Source organism: Eumetopias jubatus, unplaced genomic scaffold, assembly GCF_037043125.1.
Source record: "Eumetopias jubatus isolate StellerSeaLion01/CBP00866 unplaced genomic scaffold, mEumJub1_p1.0 scaffold_16, whole genome shotgun sequence".
Taxonomy (NCBI): Eukaryota; Metazoa; Chordata; class Mammalia; order Carnivora; family Otariidae; genus Eumetopias; species Eumetopias jubatus.
In genome coordinates, this window is record NW_028274822.1 from 63,247,526 (window position 1) to 63,270,916 (window position 23,391).

At 42.8% G+C, this 23,391-nt stretch overlaps 1 protein-coding gene across 2 annotated transcripts in view; it reads left to right on the forward strand.

The window, feature by feature from the left end:
• Positions 1 to 23,391, forward strand: part of LDLRAD4 (low density lipoprotein receptor class A domain containing 4) — a 439,821-nt gene that overhangs the window by 135,768 nt on the left and 280,662 nt on the right. The window contains exon 3 of one of the 2 annotated variants that reach the window (XM_088019475.1): positions 22,729 to 23,197. In XM_088019475.1, coding sequence (XP_087875601.1) covers positions 23,158 to 23,197 — 40 coding nt within the window. In that variant the 5' untranslated portion in view covers positions 22,729 to 23,157. The remainder of the gene's footprint in view (positions 1 to 22,728; positions 23,198 to 23,391) is intronic. The other variant, XM_088019476.1, reaches the window with a different exon arrangement.

Below are 23,391 nucleotides of genomic sequence, written 5' to 3' on the forward strand. Positions count from 1 at the left end.
AGAAAAATTCAACAGTGTCACTTAGAAGACAGCCTGTGCATATGAATACTCTCCACTGACAGTTTTCCTTTTCTGATAATACCCAGTTTGTATCTAGACATGGGGAAATGTCATAAGAATAAATTGACTTGATTCTGAAATACACTTCCTGTAAAAACCCATTTGATTGAAGTCATTTCATTCAAAGGGCTGCCTGTCTCAAGTAACAAAGATTCCTTAGCTGGGTTTTATTATTTTTTTGACTGTAAGGATATACTGATTATTTGAAATTCAAAGTAAATATCTGTTCCTATAAGTTCTGAACTCACAGTGAATTGAGAGTTTATCTCAAAGTTGATAAGTGTTCTGCGAGAGACCCTTGTTGCTTTTAAATGAAGGAGAGAATAATCCACAGCACAGTTTCTTTCTTACACTGTCTCCCTAAAGACAGTTAATGGAATGATTCACAGATCTTTCTGTGGAAAAATCAGTCTTGCTGGATGTTCAGCTAAAATTAAATATTTGACCTTTGAAGGTTAGTATTTTTTTATCCCTGGATTGACCATTTTATAATATAAGCTCTTAGAGATCAGGGTCTATAATATATTTATTTGATATTATAAACTTCAACGTGAGAAAAAAAAGTCCTTCTGAATAAATATGTGGGTTGTTTGATCTTTAACATCTGAATTCCGTCTTTGGTTTAATCCCTCCTTAAAAAAAAAAAAAAAGAAAACACCTTCATAGCTCCTTGCTTCAAGTAGCAAAAATACTTGACATTCAAGTCCCATTTTTAAGGCAAAATTGATGACTACTGGCCTTGTCTCCTGAACCTCTGTCTGTAAATGGCTTCTCCGGGAATCTGGGTCATGACTGATCTTTATGGTAGGTATCTGAGAGAACCTCTTTATCCTTTTAGGGTGTGTCCTTGAGGTCACTGCTGATAACAGATCTCTGAGTGAGACTCAACAAGGGTTAACCCATACACAATTACTGTTTTTATAACATCATTCAGAAGTGGAGGACATTTCCTGGTTATCTGATGCAGTCCTGTCTGATGGATGAATTCCTCTTCAGTACCCTTGACACGTGGTCATGCAGCCTTTCTCCAACAGCTGCAGTGATGGGGAGCCTACTGCTTCATAAAGCAGTCAACTTCAGTTTTGCATGGTTCTAAATTATTTAAATTTATTTCCTGTCAATGAGTAGAAGCCAGATTTTTCACTTAGTGGTCCTAGTTCTGATCATGAGAGCCATGTACTGCAATCCTATGTGCTGTCCGCGGGAAGGTCCTTTGGCTATGTGAAGGAATGCATTATAACCCACTCCAGGCCCAACAAATCACAACCTGTGATAGAACTTGGAACCTTTGTTTTAAATAAACTCCCCAGATGGTTTTGATCCATGTGCAGAGTCTGAGAATCACTGCGTGGGTGGGAGAAACCAGTGGCTTGGGACAGCGTGAGAAGGCTGTGTGTCAGGTGGTGTGGACAGCTGGTGGGATGTAGTGGGTCTGGCAGAGGAGGGCACATAAAGTTGAAGAAGAACTCCCACAGATACAGGAACTAGCAGGCAGGGAAGGAGGTAAAAGGGGTCTCAGGCCCAGACTTGGGTGGGTCATTCCTTGGGACAGGAAGGAGCCTGGTGATTTTAGGGGCAGGGAGCAGGCCCAGTGTGGCTGATTGTAGGACTGGATAGAGGGCAGGTCAATAGTCTGGAAAAGTCAGACTGTAAAGGACTCTGTTGGTCACACTCAGGAATTACATATTACACTGCAGGTATTGGGGAACCATTCAGTTTCCATCCAGGAAAGCTCTAAAGAGAGGGGTTTTACAGAAACATAGCCCTGGCAGTGTGAACAGAGTGGACTGAAGGGGGTTGATAGGTATATGGGTGGCTGAGGGTCAGAAACATAAAGGATTTGGGATGACTTAAAACCTGCTGTTTTAAGTCAGGGTGTATAAAAAGAGAAGGAACAGCTTTGTTTGGGAAGAAAGGGTTGTCTTTGATGTCTTAAAGTTGGGTATATTTGAGGGATATGCAAGTGAGACTATCTAGGGAGTGGATTTGGAGCTCAGGAAAGTTTTCTGAGCCAAAGTTACAGATTTGGGGTTATCAGTTCATAGGTGGTTGTGAAGATAAGTCTCTAGTGGGAGAAGCTGAGGGGCCTGACAATGGGACTTCGGGGACACCAACACTTAGGGGATGAGCAAAGGAGGAAGAAGCAACAAAAGAAAGAGAGGAAAAGTAGACATGTAAGGAGGGGACCAGGAGAGGGTAAGGACCTGGATGTCTGGTGCACAGTGGAATGGGGAGAATGCATGTGGCAGTTCTGGCCATGAGAAGTGTGTGTTGCCCCCTGGCCCGGACCCCTCTCAGCTGTGGCTTCTTAATCACTCAGCCTATATCAGAATTTAACTTTACAAATCATATCTGAGTTGAACAAATATTAAAAACATAGGTATAAGGCCGTTTTTTCTCATAAAGCAACTATGATTTTTTTCACCTGTCACCTATCTGTGTGTGGTCCCTCTGTACTGTCCATCTGTCTAGGTAGATGAGAGCCTGCTGTGTGCCAGGTGCTCTTCTAGATGCTTCCATGGCACTTACCTGATTTACTTCATTTATATTATTTCTCTAGGCACTTCCTCTTAGGTGATTTGGGGCCAGCTTGTTGAGGAACACCTGAAGTTTTGGATTGTGCGCCTGGCCAAGGTCCTGTTTGAACCTTATAGAAAATATTCATAAGTGGTTTAATTTGTGCTCTTTACAAATTTCTTCTTTCATACATTTTGTGGTGGAAAGCGACTCTGCTAGGGTTCTAGTTCAATCTTTCCCTTTACCTGTGAGGAAACTCGAGACTAGAGAAGTTGTGCAAGATCATAGGGAGGGTGACAGGAGCCCAGGCTTCAATGAACTGAGTTGTCTTCACTCCTTACCAGCCAAGCACAATTTCCTACCTGTCTGTCTGCATTCTAATTTTATTTATCTATCTGTCTGTTTATTTATTACCTTTTCCCTTTTGAAACCTGAATTTGTTCATTTAGCAAAGTGCTAGAACTTTTTTTATGGTTCTTTTTTGTCCCATTTATGTTTTTACCGTTTCTGAACGATTTTAGTTGGAAGAGGTAGAGGACAAACTGGCTTTCTTTGTTTTGTAGTATTTCTTGTTTATTGTTTGTTATCATAGGTGCTGGATCCATCTGCACAGGTTCTGGGTAGACATGGTCTCATGGAGTATCTCCTGAGGGTGGGAAAGGTCCCCACCCCCACCCCAAGGCAGGGGAAGGGGCATTTTTTCTTATTCTTTTGTGGTGGGGATGTCTGCGGATGCTGCAGCCCTAACCCTGCTTCTCTGGAGAAGCGAAGTTGGTGTGGTCCAAAGAGGCTGGCTTTCCATTGGAAAGAGCTCCTATAAGTCAGATTTTGTTACAGTCTTACCTCGCAGAGGCTTCTCTGACCCCAGTCTTACCTGTCTATAAAGGAGGAATGGGTAAAATTATTTGACTGTGGGGGAAAGACCAGCCTTATAATAGATATGAAGCAGTATTACAGTAAAAAGAAATGTATACACATACCAATTTTAGTTTTAGAATGTTATTTGAAATACCTATCAGGATTAAAAAGTGACCACAGGGTGTTCTGTAAGATGAACTCTTTGACAGCCTGAAGTTCTGTGACTCAGGGAGTCCATGGTGGGGAGTGTCTGGAGGTAGCCACCCAGAGCTGATCACCAGGGAGGCAGGATTGGAAAGGAGCAGAGCTGCTTTCCCGCAAAGAGTGTGCCCCTTCTTAGCCCACATCTCCCTCAGGGGCACAGAGGTATTTAGACAGCAAATATGGCAGGAAGCCAGGTGTGCCATGAACAGGAGTGGGTTTGGGGAGGGGCATTAAGGTTCAGGTTCAGGGCAGGGTAGAGGCTCTGAGATGCCTTTAGCTCTGCTAATCATGTTGCTTACTAGTGATATGCAAAATGATTATATAGCCGTGCGCCAGCTCTGGCAATTCCCTCTTACTTTTCATCTGAAATACTTACATTTCAGGGGCGCCTGGGTGGCTCATTTGTTAAGTGTCTGCCTTCGGTCAGATCATGATCCAGGGTCCTGGGATCAAGCCCCACATCAGGCACCTGCTCGGCAGGAAGCCTGCTTCTCCATCTCCCACTCCCCCTGCTTGTGCTCTCTCTCTCTGTCAAATAAATAAATAAAATCTTTAAAAAAAATTGAAATACTTACATTTCTGAAAGCTGGGAGGGTTAATATAGGAAGGAGGGGATAGAATCTCCATGGCAAATTCGCTGTAGCAGGGAACATTGTTTCCAGGCTCTAATAAGTTTACACATTGGATTTGAAAACACTAATGAGGTCTTACCTGTGCCAGGGATTTGTCAGTAGCAACAACTAGGGCAACTCCTGTTCCTTCTTGTCTCTTTGGATAGTAATATCCTCTTTGTCCATAGAGAGAAACAGATAGGACTTTCCTTGTGGGTGTGGATTGGGTCAGAAGGGTGGGCTTGCCCAGTATGAGAAGATATTTACTTGCTTGCTCAGAAGTTCTCCAGTTCCAAAGGCAAGGACAAGGAGCTAGGCTGTCCTGTGCTTTAATCGTACCCAGTCACTTCAAAAGTAGGTCCACCTCGCTTTCCCACCAGTGGCTCATGCAGGTGAGTAACCTGCATTTGCTCATCAAGTGATGAGTTTCTCGTACCCCAGGCATGTGGGCTTGAGCAGGCTCAGCCGGAGAGAATGCTTTTGGGTGCTCAAGGACTAGATGGAATCACAGTACATTGTCTCCAGGAGCTTACCAGATACAGATTTTTAGTTTTTTTTTTTTTTTTTCCCTCAGTAGTGGCTTTATCATTTGTAATTGCGTTCTTTCTAATGTTTATTAAAACTTCACAAGCAGCATCAGTCATCTGTTGGATTTTGGAGTGAATTTGTCATCTTGGTGAGATGAACCTAATATGTGTGCCTTTCCCCCCCTCAGTGCCATGGGTTAATTCATCATTATTGAAAGACATGTTCTAACTCTATCTCTCTTTCTGCGTCTGTCTCCATACACACATACTTGTGTGTGTACCCTGTATGTATAATGTGTAATGTACAACATATGACACATATATAGCTTGTATGTAACTATACATTTTTTGTATATCACAAAGATGTATTTACCAGAGTCCTTATCTTGGGAGCTGTCTTTGGCCTTGGTTGCTATCTGTTCTCCTTTCTGGTCACCCTGCTGGTTAGTGTTGTGACTTTGTGTTCTGGTGGGGTGGAGGGCCAATGGAGAAGGAGGAAAGTGTTATATGCCATAGTTGTTTTTGCCAGAGGAAGAAGTCAGTTGTGCATATGCCCAGCAGTGAACTGGACACCAGGATGAAGAATGGAGGGCCAAGGCAGGCTGTAGCACAGTGTACTTTAACCAGATGCCGATACCGGGCTCACATAGATAGGGCATGTGTTAACTGAAGAGCAATGACCACTCACCATTCTTCTAAGAGTAGTTTTGTCTTTTTCCATTGAGTTAAATGCTTATGGAGCACTTCTTACCTCTGGAGCCCTGTGTTTGGAGCCAGAGTGATACGCATTTATTGCCGTCAAGAAGCCAGTCAACCTGGTAGTGACAGAAACATGAAAACTATGCTGGGGTAACAGGTGCTTTAAGAAAGGGCTGTGTGTGGCAGGAGCCCCCAGAGGCATGAATCCCAGGTTGGTTGTGAGTGTGTGTGGGGGGTGGGGGTAGGGGGAGGTGCTGGTGAGGGCACTGCTGGCCCGTGGCAACTTGTGGAGCTGTTCGGGGTGGCTGGAACATGGGGCTTGCACTGCAGCTGGAGGGAGATGAATATGGGAAAAGGAGGCAGCAGCTGGACCTCGAAAGGCCACAGAGGCTTCGGAGTTTGAACTATATCCTGTAGGCAGTGGGGAGCCACTGAAGAATGTTAAGCAGGAAAGCAGCCTGATCAGATTGGCATTTTAGAGAGCTACATCTGTGCCCTCAGACCTTTGATAAATGCTCTGACGACCTCTTAGTAAATATGGAAAATGAATGTCATATTCTGTAGATAAATATCCTGTCCTTGAGTGTCTTTTCCTCAGATGACAGTCTTCTAGTAAATACTGAGTGGGCTTACACAGTTAGACTGCCTCTCCCACGTCTTCTGCCTCACCCTTAAATCAGGGGTAATTGTGAAGATCATCCCTTTCAGCCCAGCTCTGCTCCCTAGCCAGGCTGGCTGCTCAGGAGCAGGGCTCACTCGGGCTTGGAACCGTGGCAGGTTCTGGGGAGTTCTTAAGCTCTTGTCACTAGAGTATGTCTCCATTAGTATGAAGTAGTTAGTACATGGACATTTTTAGTATTCCGCCAACACACTAATTATATTCCTGGTTACAAGTGACCTTTCACACAGGGAGCTGTGGTGATGATCTGTATTAGTAGCATAGTATTTCTCAGTAAGAAGTGAATTTTATGTCCTGACCATGATTCATAGTAAGAAATAAATGTTGCATTGTGACACAGCATGCACATACCAGTCCTCACATATCTGTCATTGTACAGAAGTTTCTTGAGGCAATACTCACCCTTACTTTCTGAGATTACTCTCTTTCCTTCTCTGTTAAAAAAAATGTACTGGTTATGATTCACGACATTAATTTCACAGCCCACTAGTGGGTCACAACCCAGTTTCAAAACATTGTCCTGTAGGACCTTACAGTCCTGAGTGTAATAATGGACTTGTGGCCTCTGCTCATATTCTAGTGGGCACAGACAGGAAAAGGCAAGAGTGGTCATGGAGAACTATGACAGGTTTCACTGAGAATCTAGGCTGGGATTAAACACTGTCATCAATGAGCCGCATGTGAACACATTATTTGAAAACTAGTTTTATGGCTTTTGTTTACTTGAGTTGACTGTGTTGACTTCCTTAATGATTCCCATTACAGTGGTGCTCTGTGTAAGGCACTTTACATGGACCCTATAGAGTTTAGTATTTGCATCACCCCTGTAAGGCAAGTTTCATGATTCACAGTACTAAAAACACAAAAGATGATGCCCTTTCCATTTCATCTACTGCCAGAGTGGCTGAAAGAAACAGCTTGGAATGGTCCAGGGAGCTGGCCATTTTCTGTGACATCAGGCGTTACCTTGTTTTTAGATGTGGGTGATGTCTACTTCATGGTTTTTGATCTTTCTACCTTTTCTCATCAGATTATGCTAACAAGTTTTAGACTGAGCTAGTAGCTCCAGGAAGGTTTTGCTGTCCTTGAAAAACCAGGTGCTAGTGGTGGGAGGTAGAGATGGCTGCAGAGAAGGCCCTCCTCCGTTGGGATTTAGATGGCTATGGAAGTTGCTGCCTATGTTCATCTTAATTTGATGCTTCATGGGAACAGTCTACGGAGAAACCGAGATTGAGGACCCAGGTCTGTGAAATGTTGCTGAGGACCCAGGTCTGTGAAAATTATGGTGTCTCCTGTGCTCTAAGATTGGGGCTGTCCCCAGAGGCATGGCATTCCATACCCTGCTGCTGCTGGATCCCAAGCCACAATTTTATATTGTCTCTCTGTGTTGCTTCAGACTGTAGCAATCTCCTGTAGAAACACTGTGAGTGATGACTGGTGTGCCTTCCACTAGGCAGACTGAGTCTGTGAGAATCTAGATTCACAGAGCTGCTCAATTAGGGAGAAAACATCTTTTTACTAGTGCATATATTTTTATATATGAGGGAAGAAGATTCATTATAGAATTCCCTAAAACATCAGGAATTTCTTTATTATGTTTAAAGGAGCGTCAGATTTGCTCAATTTTATACTCTGTTCAAGGCCCAGCTCTGAATAACTTTTCATGATATCTGAGCCATAATTTCTGGGACAATGAGTTGTAGTAGATGATGATATCTAAAAGCTTTTCCTATTCCCAAATTCCAGAGTTCTGTTCAAGTGTAAGAAATTAGCTTAGTTCACCATACAGTTCATCGTACTGCTGAATTTAGTAGATATTTCCATGTGCAGTACCCAGGGACACTATTGGGTAAGGCCAGTCATAGCCCTCCGGAAGTTCTAATGAACTTATCATTATGTACTCGGCCTTCATAGGGTAGACCTGAAGATTGTCCTCTCTACCACAGTCACATTGGTAGTAAACATAAAAGATGGTAGTGTTTTTTTTCCCCCTGTTTAGCCATATTTTAATGTACCCTTTGAGAGGAGGGGAGGATTTGTTTGTCAGCAGTATCTTTTGCTGAACATTAAGCTAAATTCTGAGGGAAAGCGCAAATTAAAAAGTCTTGCTCTGAAAAACAAACTGAGGGTTCTAGAGGGGAGGGGGTGGGGGGATGGGCTAGCCTGGTGATGGGTATTAAAGAGGGCACGTACTGCATGGGGCACTGGGTGTTATATGCAAACAATGAATCATGGAACACTACATCAAAAACTAATGATGTTATATATGGTGATTAACATAATAATAAAAAAATAAAATAAAAGTCTTGCCCTTGGGACCGTTAGAATGTAGTGAAGGAAACAAGATAAATGCAAGACAGCACAAGACAAGATGCAGAGAACACAAACAGCACACAACAAATAATTATTGTATGTTAATTACTAGCAGCTGTACAGAGCTGGTATATAAGTGCTGGGAAATGCTCGAATTGCTATTGAGAGTCCAAGGCATTCCTGAGGGGTGGCTGAAAAACTGATATGAGACAGATACTGCAGCCTTTTTTCTCCTTCCTCACTTGAAGCTATGGAGAGGACGTGGAATAAGACATTTCCTTCAAAATATGGAATTTATAGTCTAGCCCAGTGGTTGGTGAATTATAGCTCACAGTCCACATCCTGGCTAGCACTTGTTTGTGTACATAAAGTTTTATCGGAACACATCCCACTTACTCGTTTATGTATTTGTGGTGGCTGCTTTCTGCTGTAATGACAGAGGTGAGGAGTAGGGACAGAGACTATACGCCTTGCAAAGCTATTTACCATCTGGCCTTCTGGTGGAAGTTTGTGGGCTCTGCTCCAGTTGCTTCTTTATGTAAACACAAAGTAAACAAACATAGGTACACAATAAATATCTGCAACTGATTCTTTGGCTAGGGTCTCACAGACTAACAGATTGCGGTGGAGCTGGGTGTAAGCACAACTCTGCATTTATTCCCAATTATTTTTATCTTTTTTAATGGAACACTTAACAGCTCACCCCCCTTTGGCTTCCTCTACTGCAGCTGTTTAATTTGTTGTTTTGTGTGCGTGTGCGTGTGTGTGTGTGTGTGTGTTCTCTTTTAAGCAAATGCAGAAATTCCTCATTTTGACTTTATTTTCTTATCACAGCAGTTGTAGCACTCTAGCTTCATGTGCTTTGGGAACCTAAAAAGCAACTGAGTCTCATACTAACTCATGGCTTTTTTTAAAGTTTGTGTGTGACATTATATACGCATGTATAAATAAATATATGTATATTTTTGCCTCATTGGAATGAAAATGTATCACAGACTGTATGTGTGAAGTTTTCTTTGGCTGCCTGCAGGACTTACAGGACTGTGCAAAATGCTGAGCTCTCTTTGTTGCTTGTGTGCTGACTAATCAAAGAATTGATTTTTTTCCCATTTACATTTTTTGAATCAGAAGATTGTTTTTCAAGTAAGCTTCTAACATAATTCAGTGATTTATAGTTGAATTCTTTGTTCATATTTTAGTTTTCAGAGATTAGTTTATGTTATGCTTTTTGAAGAACGTAGATACAAAATGTATTTAATGAAACAAACTGAAATAGCTCCCTTTTTATACATAGGCAAAATGGAGGTTTCCTAAAATAGAAAATCAGTGACTTGCTTTTGAGTAGCACACTGGCATTTTATGTGGTTTAAAATTATTTTATGGTTCAGTATAGAAATCAACATTACTTTTGTATTACTCTGCATACTTTTAGCTGAAATGTGGAACTTACTGTTACTCTGTATATTTTCTGTTAAGACTAAGAATCTTAAGGCTAGCTGAGTTATTTCCTTGTAATTATAGAGTTTTTCAAAATTACCTCTTATTTCTTTTAGAATGACTCGTGGGGGTTCTGTTCTTCTTTGCTCATACATCTAAATTTTAAATAAGTATTTCATACATTTTTCCACCACTAGTTTGAGCCTCAATTACATAGAATTTGCTTTTTACCGTTTTAGAGAAATCAGATTTGGAGAGACAATCACGGTTCCCCTGATGATTATACATAAATTGTTGACTATTTTGTTACCTTTTTATCCATGCAGGATTGTCCCAGGCGGCAGTGGAAACAGGTAGAGGGATGGTAATATAAAGCATGACTTGAATCCTTCTTCAACCCCTAACACCATGCTGGCTGTCTCAGAGGCCTGGCCTGGGTGTGGACTGATGATGGCTGAAGATGGGAATAAGCTGCTCGTGTGGGAATGGCTGTAGCCTCCATTTTTGGTCAGTTGAGAAAATTTTAGAGCTAAACTCATTGGAATCTGGATTCTCACTACTCAGATGTGGTTCAAGGAGCAGAATCATCAGCATCCTCTGGGAGCTAGTTTGAAGTGAGCAGTGTAGAATCTCACACCCTGCCCCAGACCTGCTGAACTAGACTTTGCAGTTCACCATGGTCCCCCTGGGGTCCATGAGCACCTTAAACTTTGGGAAGCTCTGGTCTAGATCATTGGTCTCCCAGAATGGCCAAGCATCAAAATCACCTTTGGAGCTGATTAAAAACTATTATAGAATCCTGGTCCCAGCCTCTGAGACTTTGATTCCCTGGGTCTGGGATGATCCTGCTGCCCAGCCAGACATGGGAACCACTGGTCTGAAGTGTATCACCTCTGGTTGGTGAAGGGATGTTTGAGAAGGTGAATCACTTGCTGAGTGGGTGTCTGGAGGTTCGCAGCTGCTGTTGGTCCCACAGTCTAGCTCACTGTGAGCTTCCCTTTCTCTGAGACTCCATCCCTGAGTGGACATGTCATTCTTGAAGAGTCTATGGAGGCCTGCAGGCAGTTGGACCCGTGCGCTAGCGCTGTTTGCATCTCCAGCTGATGGCATGGAGATTTGCAGGCAGTCTAGCTACCCAGCCTCCATTCCCTTCTCATCCAGTTCCCATGGAAACAGATTGCAGGAAAACTGGGCATGGTGCTATCTTTACCCTGTTTTTGGCGATCTGAGGTCTGTTGCCATGGGAACCAGAAGGGAAAAGATGGTAGTAGAGTAGCTAGACTGCTTTTAAATTTCAATGGCAGCCTTCGTCCTCACTATAAAACCCTCTTTTGCCCAAGTTTACCTCTAGGCCAGGGGCCCGTGTGGCTCTGAATGTAGCTGTGACTCATCTGTGGGACCTGGTGGGTGGAGAAGGAGGGGAAAAGATGGAGCTCTTAAAATATCCTTGCAATGCCAATCATTTCCTTTTCTTCCAAGAAGCCATTTTTAGGTGTTGGTATAAGTTATTTAAATGTCATCTTTAGCTATTATTTCTTGTATGGTTTTATTGAACATAATAACATGTTTTTATTCAAAGGAAGTGAAGAGATGAGTCATTTCAATAAGAGTGATTTCTCTGATGTGGGGAATCCCTATGGTTAGTGGGTATACAGTAAATATTGCCTGGCTCTGCATGTTGGGGTAGGAATGAGGGTCTTGTGAGGTGAAAGGGGGGCCAGGCTTAACAGGGTGAATGTCTGGGTTAGATGTGGAAATTTGGGCCTATGGTCAGGAAGAAGTGAAATGTACCTGATGTTGACATATTTAAGTATTTGCAAATGAGAATTAATTGATTTCTAATCTACTAGGCCCTAGATTTTATCTCTTCAAGTGTTCAGCTACACAGTGGAGTTGAATGGGACCCATCGAGGTGCTCAATTTTTCTCACCCCCCCCACTCCCCTGCTTATTTTTTTTTAAACTTTCTTACAGCCTGGTCAACTGATCTCACCTTTAATGCATTTCTCAAGGGTTAGACAACCAGAGGCAGTATCATTCCTGCCCTTCTTCCCTGCTTCCCATTACTGCCTTAACCTTTTTTGGAAGGCCAGTTAGATTTTCTGATGCCATGTACATGCATTTCATATATTTTCTCACTTAGTCAACACCACTGCCTTTATAGTTATATTAATGCCCCATTTGACAGATGAGTAGATTGAGGCTTACAGAGGTTGTCACCTGCCCAAGTAGTGTGTGCCATGCTGCTCAGCAGAATTGTCATTCTAAGCCCCTTCTGTTTGGCCCCAAAGCCCTGCTTACTTCTCTGAGCACAGCACCCCCATAGAGTGAGTAGCTGTGTCAGTGCCAAGGGGTATTGCAGAGCTCCTGACTGCAGTAGTTCATCATTTAATGGGAGCCTCTCTCAGCACCTGCCTCCCCTGCCCGCAAGCTTTCTATCATTTCTTCCAACTAGCCAGCCCAGATAAACAGGCAGCTCCGTGCTTTTTGACATTAGTCTTGTGTATTTACATATGGGTATTTCCTCTTTCAAATGTATTTGTCAATATGTTTAGTTTTTAAGTCAAAATGGACAAAATTTAGTTTTGATGATGGCATGCTTCCTCTCAAATATTTGGGGAACAGTGGCCTAGGGATAGTATTTTGGTGAAAAACAGCAACAGCTTGCTTTCCTGTAAGGAACAAAATTAAATCCCCATTCTTGCTGTTTGATGGAACTAATTTACTCACTAGACTATGGGAAGGTGGGGAGTAGGGTGATGTTGTTGTATACTATGGTAAAGTCTCTTCCTGCCTTCCCACCTATGGTCCCTGCCACCCGTGCTTCCCTCCTGTCCTCTCAGGGATGTGGAGGTAGGAGGCCCCCCTCCTGTCCTCTCAGGGATGTGGAGGTAGGAGGCCCCGGCTTCTATCTGAAGAAGCTAGCTGAGGGCTCCCAACTGCAGAGCGGAGGTTAGAATGAGTCAGTCTCTACTTGTTGATTCCAGAAGGGGAGGGAATAAATAAAAGCTAGATTTTGAGAAGGAAAATGGAAAAACTGAAAGAAAATGCTGTTTTAAATGCAGAGAAAGCTGCCTTTCAGGCTGGTGAGGTCCGTGGTGTACTTAGATCGTGAAAGGCCTCATAGACACTGTGTAGCTAACTTTGGCAAGTGATGGGAAAATGAACGGTGACTTCAGGTTTCAAATTTGTTGATTAAAATTTCCTCTTGCTGCTAGAGTTCGGCAATTTTCTTTGGTGGCATCCCAGGATTTCTCTTGTCCAGATCCGACAGTGGACTTAGAAGGCATCAAGGATAGTGGTGCTGGGTTGAGTATGCTATTCAGAATGAGATAGATTCTGTAGCTGCCAGTAAGTGCTTCTAAAGCTGAGCAAACTCAGCAAACTTGCAAACACTTGGCCTCGGGTGCTGTAGGAGCCTGCTTCCGATCACACTGGGCTTGTGGAGGGGCCAGTTCTACATTCTAGAAGGGCATGTTTCTACTGCCCCCTGGGCTGCTAGGCGGGATGCGTGGTACCTGTCTGTAGTGCTTTCCCCCATGAGTAACACTCGTTTGCTTTTACTGTTTAAGAGCACACGCGTAGGCCTTTGTTACCAAGGCAGCGGAAATTGGTCTAATGAAGTCTTTCTGCTTGGCTGGAGGCCTCCAGGACACACAGGGACAGGGGCTGTGTAGTCCCATTAGTTAAATACCAGTCAGCCTTTCCCCTGAATTCTCTGTCCCCTTCAACAGCTGTTCTTCAGGACAGATGCACTTTCATGGCTCTGCCTCTCTCCAGCCTTCCAGGAAGATGTGAAACTCTATCAGCGTTTCCCTAATATATGTGGAGTCAGGCACTGCTCGTCAAATGGCTTGGTGTGCTGGGGCCTCTCACAGATGTAGCGTTCATTATTGTGTATAACTGTACCACTGAGAGCTCGTTTGTCACACACTTAGACTGGTTGCTGCTGGTGACATCAGCTCCGGGGGCCAACCTCGGACAGTACCATTTTGTGTTATGTCCTTCAGACATCTCCTGAAATGGTCGTCCCCTTGGATTTCTGTGATCAGATTAAGTTGTTCCACCAATGCTAACTGACTGAACTAAATGAGTTCTGTTTCCAGAATTTGGTATGTCTCAGATGACAAGTCTTCCCAATTGAATTCCAAGTCATTCTTGAAAGGTTGGTCTAGAGATTACCTTTTCACTTTCATATGAGAATGTGTGTTTTCTCTAAGGTAGTCAGGGAATCTGTGATCTTCCTAGGATGGTGTTTGACACATTATATATCGTTTCTTTTTCTGGTTCCCTTAAATGATAGAAACAACACCGTTTTGAAAGGAAGCTTAAGTTCTAAGAGGATATGAGATGGGTCTGTGTCTATGTCTGCTGTTCAGACTATAGGAAGGAACTGTTTTCTCTTTCTGGAGGTTAAGTGGGACTTATCCTAAATTTTGTTGTAATGGACGTGTTCAGGCAGTAAGGAGTCTTTCTGCCAGGGCACTAATTGCTAAACAGTTGTGTGTGTGTGTGTGTGTGTGTGTGTGTGTGTGTGTCCCCCACATTTGCATCTACATTAAATGAGCGGTAGACTCTGCTGGCTATTGTCAGAGCCTTACAGTGTTGGGGAGTTGCCTGTCAGGTGCTCACTATACATCTCTCGTCTCTCATGTCTGTCCCAAGACAACATAGACTTTGGAAATGTCTAAGAAAAATATTATTGGAGTATTCCTATCCAACACTACCCACCTCAAACAGGATATTGAGTGGTAAAAAATTATAAAACAGAGGGGTACTGGGCAGGCTCAGTTGGTAGAGCACGCGACTCTTGATCTTAGGGTTGTAAGTTTGAGCCCCATGTTGGGTGTAGACATTACTTAAGAAAGATAAAATCTTAAAAAAAAGTTATAAAACAAAGTTATCTTTTTCCTAAATGAATATATTTTTCAGAAAATGAATATGAGCAAACAAGACAAAACTACATAATGAAAATTTAGACATTCCCTGTGTGTTTTGATTAAAGATGCAAATATGGAGCTGGTCTGGAGCTTCATAAACAAGGGAAGTTTAGGAAACCTTTGCTAATGCAAGCAACTAAAATTATATAGATCATTCATTTCTATAGGGAGTATCAGCTGTTTTATTGTTGATCAATTTTTATTAGCTTTTAAAGTGTTGGTATTTCTGTTCCAACACCTCCTGTTATGTAGAAGAGTGCTGGATTTGTCACGCTGTTGGGAGGGTGGTAGGATGTCCTCTGTGTGCAGAGTTTCATTCTCGGGGCCTTATGGAAGTTTGAGAAATGCACGTAAAGGGCTTAAAAAGTCAGCACTTTACAAAGGGAATGAACAAATGGGGAAAAGGAAGAAAGTCAGATTGGAAGATTGGACCCTGCATGATTATTTTCTGGCAAAGAGATGTAAAACCTTGGTTAAATTTATTTATTACTGTCTATTGCTATTTTTTAAACTTGATATTTCAATATGAAAACTTGAAAAAATTGAATACCAGGAGGCTCTTTTTCCTTTTAAAGGCAAGTTTCTTTTTTTGTTATTTTTTTCTTTTACTATTCTACCACATTTCATACCAAATATCTCACCCACACATTTTGTCTAATTTTGTATGCTTTCCCCTGATCCCGTTATGAATTTTAGCTGATATGAAATGATTTTCAGCTTAGATTTTTATCTCTCATGAACTTTAAAAAATCAAGACAAATCAATTGAGGAACTATGCGATAAAATGCCATCTTTTGCCCAATTAGGTCAGATGAAAACTAGAAAAGGGTGGGTGGGAATATTCTTTGAAGATGCTGAGGTGAGTTTAATCAGTGTAGCAACTATTATGTCCTTACCATTCATTAGAGGCCAGTATTCTGTATATGTTTCCTCATTAAATGTACAATAATTCTATGAGATAGGTTCTATCATTGCTTCTTTTACAGATGAGGAAACTGAAGCTCAAAGGGTTAAGTAACTGCTAAAATCACACAGAGCCCCAAAGAAGGTGAACCCAAGGTGGTCCAACTCAGAGCCTGGCCTTTTGTCCTCTGGCCTGTTTGTGTATAAAACTCTCATTTGAGTTTGTTTTCAATGGTGGATGGGTTGGCACTGCCTGGGCCCCAGACTCCCAGCTGGAACTTCCCTCACAGAGTGCCCTGGGCCCAGCAGTCTCTTTGTGTACCATGCCCTTGGTACTTTGTGCACCTGATGCATAGTGACAAGGAGGTGATCAAGCTCAAGCTCAGATATGATTCAGTGCAGTACAACCAGCATTTATTGGGCACCTGCTGTATTCTAGGCCCCATGGTGGTCACTGCCGAGGATGCAAAGATTAGCAAAAGGTTTCCATTAGGAAATACCGCCATAAACACTATAGACAACTTGGGGATAGGAGCTTGGTTTGTTTTACTCATTCCTGTCTCCCCATCACCTAAAATAATACCTTGCTACAGTAATAATCCCACAAAGAGCTATTGAAATGCTGAATGGGAGGATGCAGCTTGTACAGTGTTCCGTAGGCCAGAGAGCAGGGGTAGTCATGGGCAAGGCCTGAGTGTTCAATGGAAGGCTGCAGTTAGCTGGGGAAGGGAGTGGCTTGGTGTGGGATGCCATGAGTGCCGGCACTGGCAGAGCAGGCCTTGGTAGGTGATGAGGGCACTGGGGGTGCATACAAGGAGGACAGTGTCGCATACAAACAGCTCATTAGTCTTCGTTCTCGCCTACTCTTACCAAAGGAACCAGAGGACAGCTCCCCTTCCTTACCGCTCTCGCTGCTCAGTTTCCTATGGGAGCCCCTTTTTCTTTGCCTGTCATGCCCATTGTAAGCTAATGTTATCTGAAGACAGTTGGGTTGGGGGAGCGTGCTAGGTGTGGAACGTCTCAGAGCCCAGCTCCTTGGTGTTGCCAGTCTGTGCGTCTCGCACCAGGCTGGGAGGGGTAACCATTTCTCTCAAGGCCACTTTCTGCTTGGCTGGTGTTCAGAGCTGAGGTGGCCCTGATGTGCTCACACTAGGTCAGGTAACCTTTAGTGCACATTCTGATTCTGTGCCAAGCCCCTGACCCTTCCTTGCCTTTTCTTTTCAGCATGTTGGTCGTGTGGGCATAGGCCAATTTGGGCCTGGGAAAGTGGAAATCATCTCAGTATTCCTTGATCTCCATTGGCTATTGGTGTGTGCTGCACCTGTTTCTTAGCTTCTTCCTTTTGGCCAGTTTGTGTGCACGGAGGAACTTGGAGCTTGGGCCTAGACTGACACCTGGTTTTGTTCCCAGTGCTGCCTTTATTATCACAGTCACTTTCAACGCATTCCCTCTCCTCCTGGAGCCTCAGTCTCCTCCATAAAATGAAGGGGTGTGGTAGATGACTGCTTATTGCGTCCGTTATTCCTAAATAATATGAGAAGATAGTTATAAACTTAAGTGAATCACTAGGGACAGTTATCCTACTAACTTATTTAGGGGGAAACGTTCTCCAATTTGGTTGGAGTATAGAGCCTCAGACTATAGATCCTTCAGGATTTATCTAGTGTTGTATTTGCCAAAGTGACATTTTAAAGGATGTTCTAATATAATTGCTGCTTTTTCCTTTTGCAGCTTGTGTATATATTTGAAATGAGTGTTTTAGATTTTGTACTTGCTTCCTAAAATCATGACCTACCTATCTGGAGCCCATCAAGCTGCTCAGGGCTAGGATGGCTTTATAGCTTTTATAACACAACCTCAGATTGTTCTATACCCCTGAATCATGGAAATTAAAAGTAGTATGAAGGATCTACATCACCCCAATTCAGCCTCCCCTGGTTATAGGCAGCTCATTTCTCTGACTTGTTCTCAGACTTGGGTTTATGTGCAGATATTCTGTGCTTGGTCATTATGTTCTTTTCATACACATTGTCCTGTCTCCCTCGACCAGAGACAGGGCCACAGGAGAATACTCAGGATCAGAAGGGACCTCAAGTTTCATGTTCTCACTTTAAAATGAGAAAGTGGAAGCCTGACAGGCTGAGGGACTTGACCAAGTCCTGTAAGTGGGCCCAGAACCAGGGAAAGGATGCCCTGTCTGGTGCTCTCTGGCCCATGGCTGCCTTGAGGGTAGGGGCCATGTTTTTTCCAAGGACATACTTTTTTTGCTGTGAGGAAATGTTGAGACTCATGGGCACTTGACAAGGTCCAAGCTATCTGTCCATGAGGTAAAGGAGCTCATGTGGGAAAGTGTGACATCTCTCTCCCAGGGTGACACCTGATTCAAACTCTGGTTGGAAATAGATCCTCAGGTTTCTTCTCTCTACTTATTCTTACACCTGTCTTGCTGAAAGTCCATTATCACTTTAAACATAAGTGAGCCTGCCAGTAGTTGAGATTTTTTTCAGTAAGCAGTACAGTACTTAACTCTTAATGTGTTAATTTTTATATTTTTTTTGGTCAAGGTTAGAGCTGTTTCTTCATTTCTCAGTGTTCCTTTTTCCCTGGGACTTCTTTGGTGGGTAGAGCAGTGACAAATCATCAGACACAGGCATGGGGCCTCAACTCCCTGAGTCCCTTCAGCCTGGAGCCCGTTAGGCTGCTCAGTCTAGCCATCACCTAGGTAACCGACACTCAGCCAGTGAAGCAGTCTGTCCACAGTTAGAGAAAATAAAAAATGAAACTGCAGTGTTTATTCCTTACACACTACAAGTTTCTTGAATGTTACTAGATTTTTAAAAAAGATTGTTATTTCACTTTGCTTCTGGATTTTGGCCTTTGTGCCTAGTGTGTGACCCTAATGTTTCCTGAATTACATATATCTATTTTTGTAGTGTAATTTTGTGAAAGCTGTGATCTGATGAATGCAGTTCTCATTCCCCAGTGATTCCTAGGAGACTGCATTTCATGTAAGTTTTTATGAATAAGTGGTAAAGCAAACATATTCTATAACTTACTTGGTTAGGTTTTGTGGGTGTTCATTTTTTAAAAAGTGTTCCTTCCTGTGGGGATGTTTTTCCGTTTGGTGTGCTCTATTTCCTTAGTAACTGTTGCTCTATTATGGGAGGGACTTGATGACATTTTTCAAGTGCAGTATCGAATTAATTTATTTTCTGGTTAGGCCTACCCATCTTCCCAGTATAAATAGAACGTGTGTGTGTGTGTGTGTGTGTGTGTGTGTGTGTAGAAGACAGAATGATGTTAGCCTGCTTGCTGTAGTGGGGGCTCTTGAATGTGAGGCTCAGGATTACTCTGTGAACCTGTGTCCTGGGTAAATTGCCTTTCTCTCTTTACTGTTTCTTCATTTTCTCCCCCTTGATTTCTCTGCTTTGAATATTGTCAGGTTTAAGGCATATCGGTTTAGGGAATTTATGTTTACCATTTAGGTTTACCTGACATTGAGAAGTAGCTTGGGAGAACAGTTGGTTGGAGAGGCAAGAGACACAGGCATTAGTCCTGACTTTACTGCACAATAGTTTTTGGTGTTATCTAACCTCTCTGGGATTAGAGTTTTTCCTCTGTGGTTTGAGGGGATTTCAAGCAATGTCCTCTAAGGGCCTCTATTGGATAGGATGTTCCTGTGAAGTGTGAGTGCAGTAAGAATTATCGCTGGTAATCACTGTCTCACCTTGACCAGTGGGTGGTAGGAAAAGCCCTTCCAGGTCACAGGCTCAGAGCCCTCCCAGGTCACAGGCTCAGAGCCAGCACCGTAGAGTAGCCTCTCAGTCAGGAAATGCTGCTTTCAGTTCACTGCTTGGGGTGGGTTTGTCTTGGAAGTGTTTGCCGAACTCCTCTGTGTGTACCCCTCTGAACACTGATGGCCTTCATCCACTCTTCCATTCATTCAGCAGACACAGGCATCAGACAGTGTCTTAGCTGCTGAAGGGAAATGGAAAGTCAGCCAATCACTGTCCTTGTCCTCATGGCACTTACAGTCCAGTAAGAGAGATGGGTGCTAAGTGATCAGGACCCCTGCATGCAGCCATGACTATGGCAAGTAGCCGGGCTCTGAATTTAGCCTGGGGGATGATGAAGGAAACCTCTCTGATGAGGGTCATTTGAGCTGAGATTGGAAGGTGAACAGAATCATGAGCAAGAGCCATAGGGGAGGGTTAGATGGGAAAAGTGGATGAGGTGCCATTTGATCTGTTTCTCGGCCTTTTTGCTGATTCTTTGTTGGTTATTAAGCTGTGAAAGGAGATGTGCTTTGCCTCTGCTATTTCTGGGTCCTAATCATCCACCTCTGTTGCCCAGCCTGTTGGGTCATCTGACACTTTCTTACTGAGTGTGGCTGGGTTCCTGGCCCTGTCTTGGATGATTGGGTCCCTTACTGAACAGAACAGTCTCCAGGTCCTGGGCACTCTCACCTCTTTCTTGTATATTTCTAGAAAGGGTATCTGTGTTGTTAGTCGCTATTAAGAAAACATTTTATGGCAGTTACAGTTAAATTTTAACTTAAAAATTGCATATATTGGAGACTGAGTGTATGCAGGAATATAAAATTCATTAATAAGATAATATAGTTGTGTCCCTCTGGTCTTTATTGGGAACCACATACATCATGCCCTAAAAATCCTAAAAATCCATGCCAATGCTATGTCTGAAATCCCAAAATGAACTGTTACACACCTCTTACTGTACTTCTCTTTTAGAAGAAGTAAAGTTAAGAATTGGTGAGTGTGATAAAGATGGTAAAAGAAAGAAAAGAAAAAAATTTCTATTTCTGTCCACATATGCTTTAGTCTTTCCCACAGTCATTTGAAATGTGATATAGGATAGCTTGATTTTTTTTTTTTTAAGTAAGGTAGCGGGACTAGTGGGTAGCTTAGTCTGTTAAGCGCCTGCCTTCAGCTCAGGTCATGATCCCAGGGTCCTGGGATCAAATCCTGAATTGAACTCCTTGCTCAGCGGGGAAACTGCTTCTCCCTCTGCCTGCCACTTCCCCTGCTTGTGTGCTCTCTCTCTCTCTCCTCAGACAAATAAATAAACAAAATCTTAAAAAAAAAATAAAGTGAGGTAGCATACCTTTTGCAATGAAACAAAAAATAAACAGAAAGCCCAGAGTAGAACAACAACAAACACCTTATCACACTTCAGATTGTCTCTGAGTTTAGAAACAGAGAACAAAGAAAGTCTAGCATTTCTGTGCATTGAAAGCACCATAGCAAAGGGCAAAGAAAATCAAGGTTTTACAGGGCAAGTAGGTTTTTGTTTTTTTCTGGCAATTTCATTTTCTAAAATTGATAGGTATAGTACATGTGATTAGTTTTACTTTAGAAGTTAGTGTAGGACTTTAGGATGCTGATACTGTGTGTGTTGGTCATTTTATGTGGAATGTTTCAATTCACAGAAAAAATGTTTTGTTACATTTTCAAGCACTTCAAAACTATCATTTGCATAAATGATTTTTTAATTAAAATAAGGTTTTTACCTATTCATTAAATTTAAGTACTCATGGTATGCTATATCTTATTAACTGTGATACTACAGGTACATGAAGGCAGTGCAATTGAATTTCTTCATATAATTATAGTGCTTCATTAATATAGAAGGTCTTCCTTATAGTTAGTCTGTATTAGTGATATTTTCCCTTACTACTTTATATTTATATTTACAACAAAATGCTTAACAGGGTGTTCCTTTCTGTTATGTGCTGTTTTCTTAAATTATTTTTCTTTCCTCTAGTTTAATGGTGAAAAATAGGAATAAAGGTTATATTTTCGAAAGACTGATGTGAATTGATTAGTGTGAAGTGATGATAATGGAAAAAAAGGTTTCTTTTCTCTAATACTGGAGATTCCTATTCAGGTTCTCTTTTAAAAATCTCATCCTTCAGACTTCTAACATTCTTGTTATTAGTGTTGCTTCTTGTTTAGTATAACAACACTAAAATATCTGGAAAAGTATTTTGTAAAGTACTTTTATTATTATGTAATATATAATGTAAATTTTCAGGTGAAATTTGCTTTTCCTTCTCATTCTTTTAAAATACTGATACAGGCCTTTGTTTTCCCCCTTGAGAGTCATTTTTTAAAGATTTTTTATTTTTTGACAGAGAGAGAGCACAAGCAGGCAGAGTGGCAGGCAGAGAGAGAGGGAGAAGCAGGCTCCCGGCTGAGCGGGACCCCCCCCGCCCCCCGCTCCGGTCCCTGGGATCATGACCCAAGCGGAAGGCAGATGCTTAACCGACTGAGCCACCTGGGTGCCCCAAGAATCATTTTTTTTTCAAAGATTGTATTTGTTTATTTGACAGAGAGAGACACAGCGAGAGAGGGAACACAAGCAGGGGGAGTGGGAGAGGGATAAGCAGGCTTCCCGCTGAGCAGGGAGCCTGATGTGGGGCTTGATCCCAGGGCCCTGTGATCATGACCTGAGCCGAAGGCAGATGCTTAACAACTGGGCCACCCAGGCGCCCCCAAGAATCATTTTCTAAAACTACTCAACCCAAGTTTCCTGGAGTGCTGATGTCAGTGGATATGAACCATAGACCTCAGTTCTAATACCTCAGGAACAAGCTTGGGAAATGGGTTTCTTCTTCAGGGTATATATGAACTATGAGTAACTGAGGGAAAGACATTTGAATGTTGTGTGACCTTTGTAGCCATTTTTAGGGAGGCTTAGAGCAGAGAATGCTGTCTCCTTCTGTCTTTTTTTGGGGGTGCAAGTAACAGCTACCTCTGCTCCCTGCCCCTTCTCAGACACTCAGGAAAAGGTGTTGCACCTGCTCCCTCCCCAGAGCTCCCCCAGTGCCCATAGCATGGCCATGAACACCACTCTGGGTGGCATTTTCTTTTTTCTCTCTTTTTTTGGCCTCTACGGGTCTACTAAATTTAATGCTCCTACAGGTCATCAGGAAAGTGATCTCTTTCTTTTTAATTTCAGCAAGGGGAGAGGCGAAGCAGAGAGCAGCAGATCAGACCATACTGAGCTCCCTTAGAGCGGCTGAGACCCGTGGAGGATGCTGGCTGTCAAGTGCTGAGGAGGGCCTCACTCTAAGGTGGGAAAGCAGGTGTCAGCGGGACAGCTTCCTCTGCTCCTGGGCTCACCATGGCCTTCACTCTTTGGCTGGACGGCTGACGTGACTGTGTGCCCCAAGTGTGCACGCTGCTGGACTGGGTGCTGTCCCAGGTACTGCCTGCTCTCAGGGTCTGGGAGCAGGGCAGGTGGGCATCAGATGCTACCAAAAGCCGGACGGGGCAGAGCGATGGACTCCGACAAGCTAAGATGGAAGTGACCTGAGGCCTCGCCCAGGCGGTTTCCTCTTGACAGGATAGCTTAAGAGTTGGAGCACAGGCTTGTCTGGGGAGCAGTATGCAGGAAACTGATTATCAGGCCACAAATGCTTTCACAGGTGAGAATCCTCCACACTTAAAACTTTGTTTCAGCTCTTAATTGGTAGGTAATAAAATACCAAACAACTCTATAAAATGAGTGTGCATTTGCATTTATGAACTGAAGGCCAAACAGAGTCAAGGGGCTCAGGCTGCCATGGTAACTGATTTTGACAAAATAACAGTATGTTTTTCTGCTCTCTAAATAGGAATT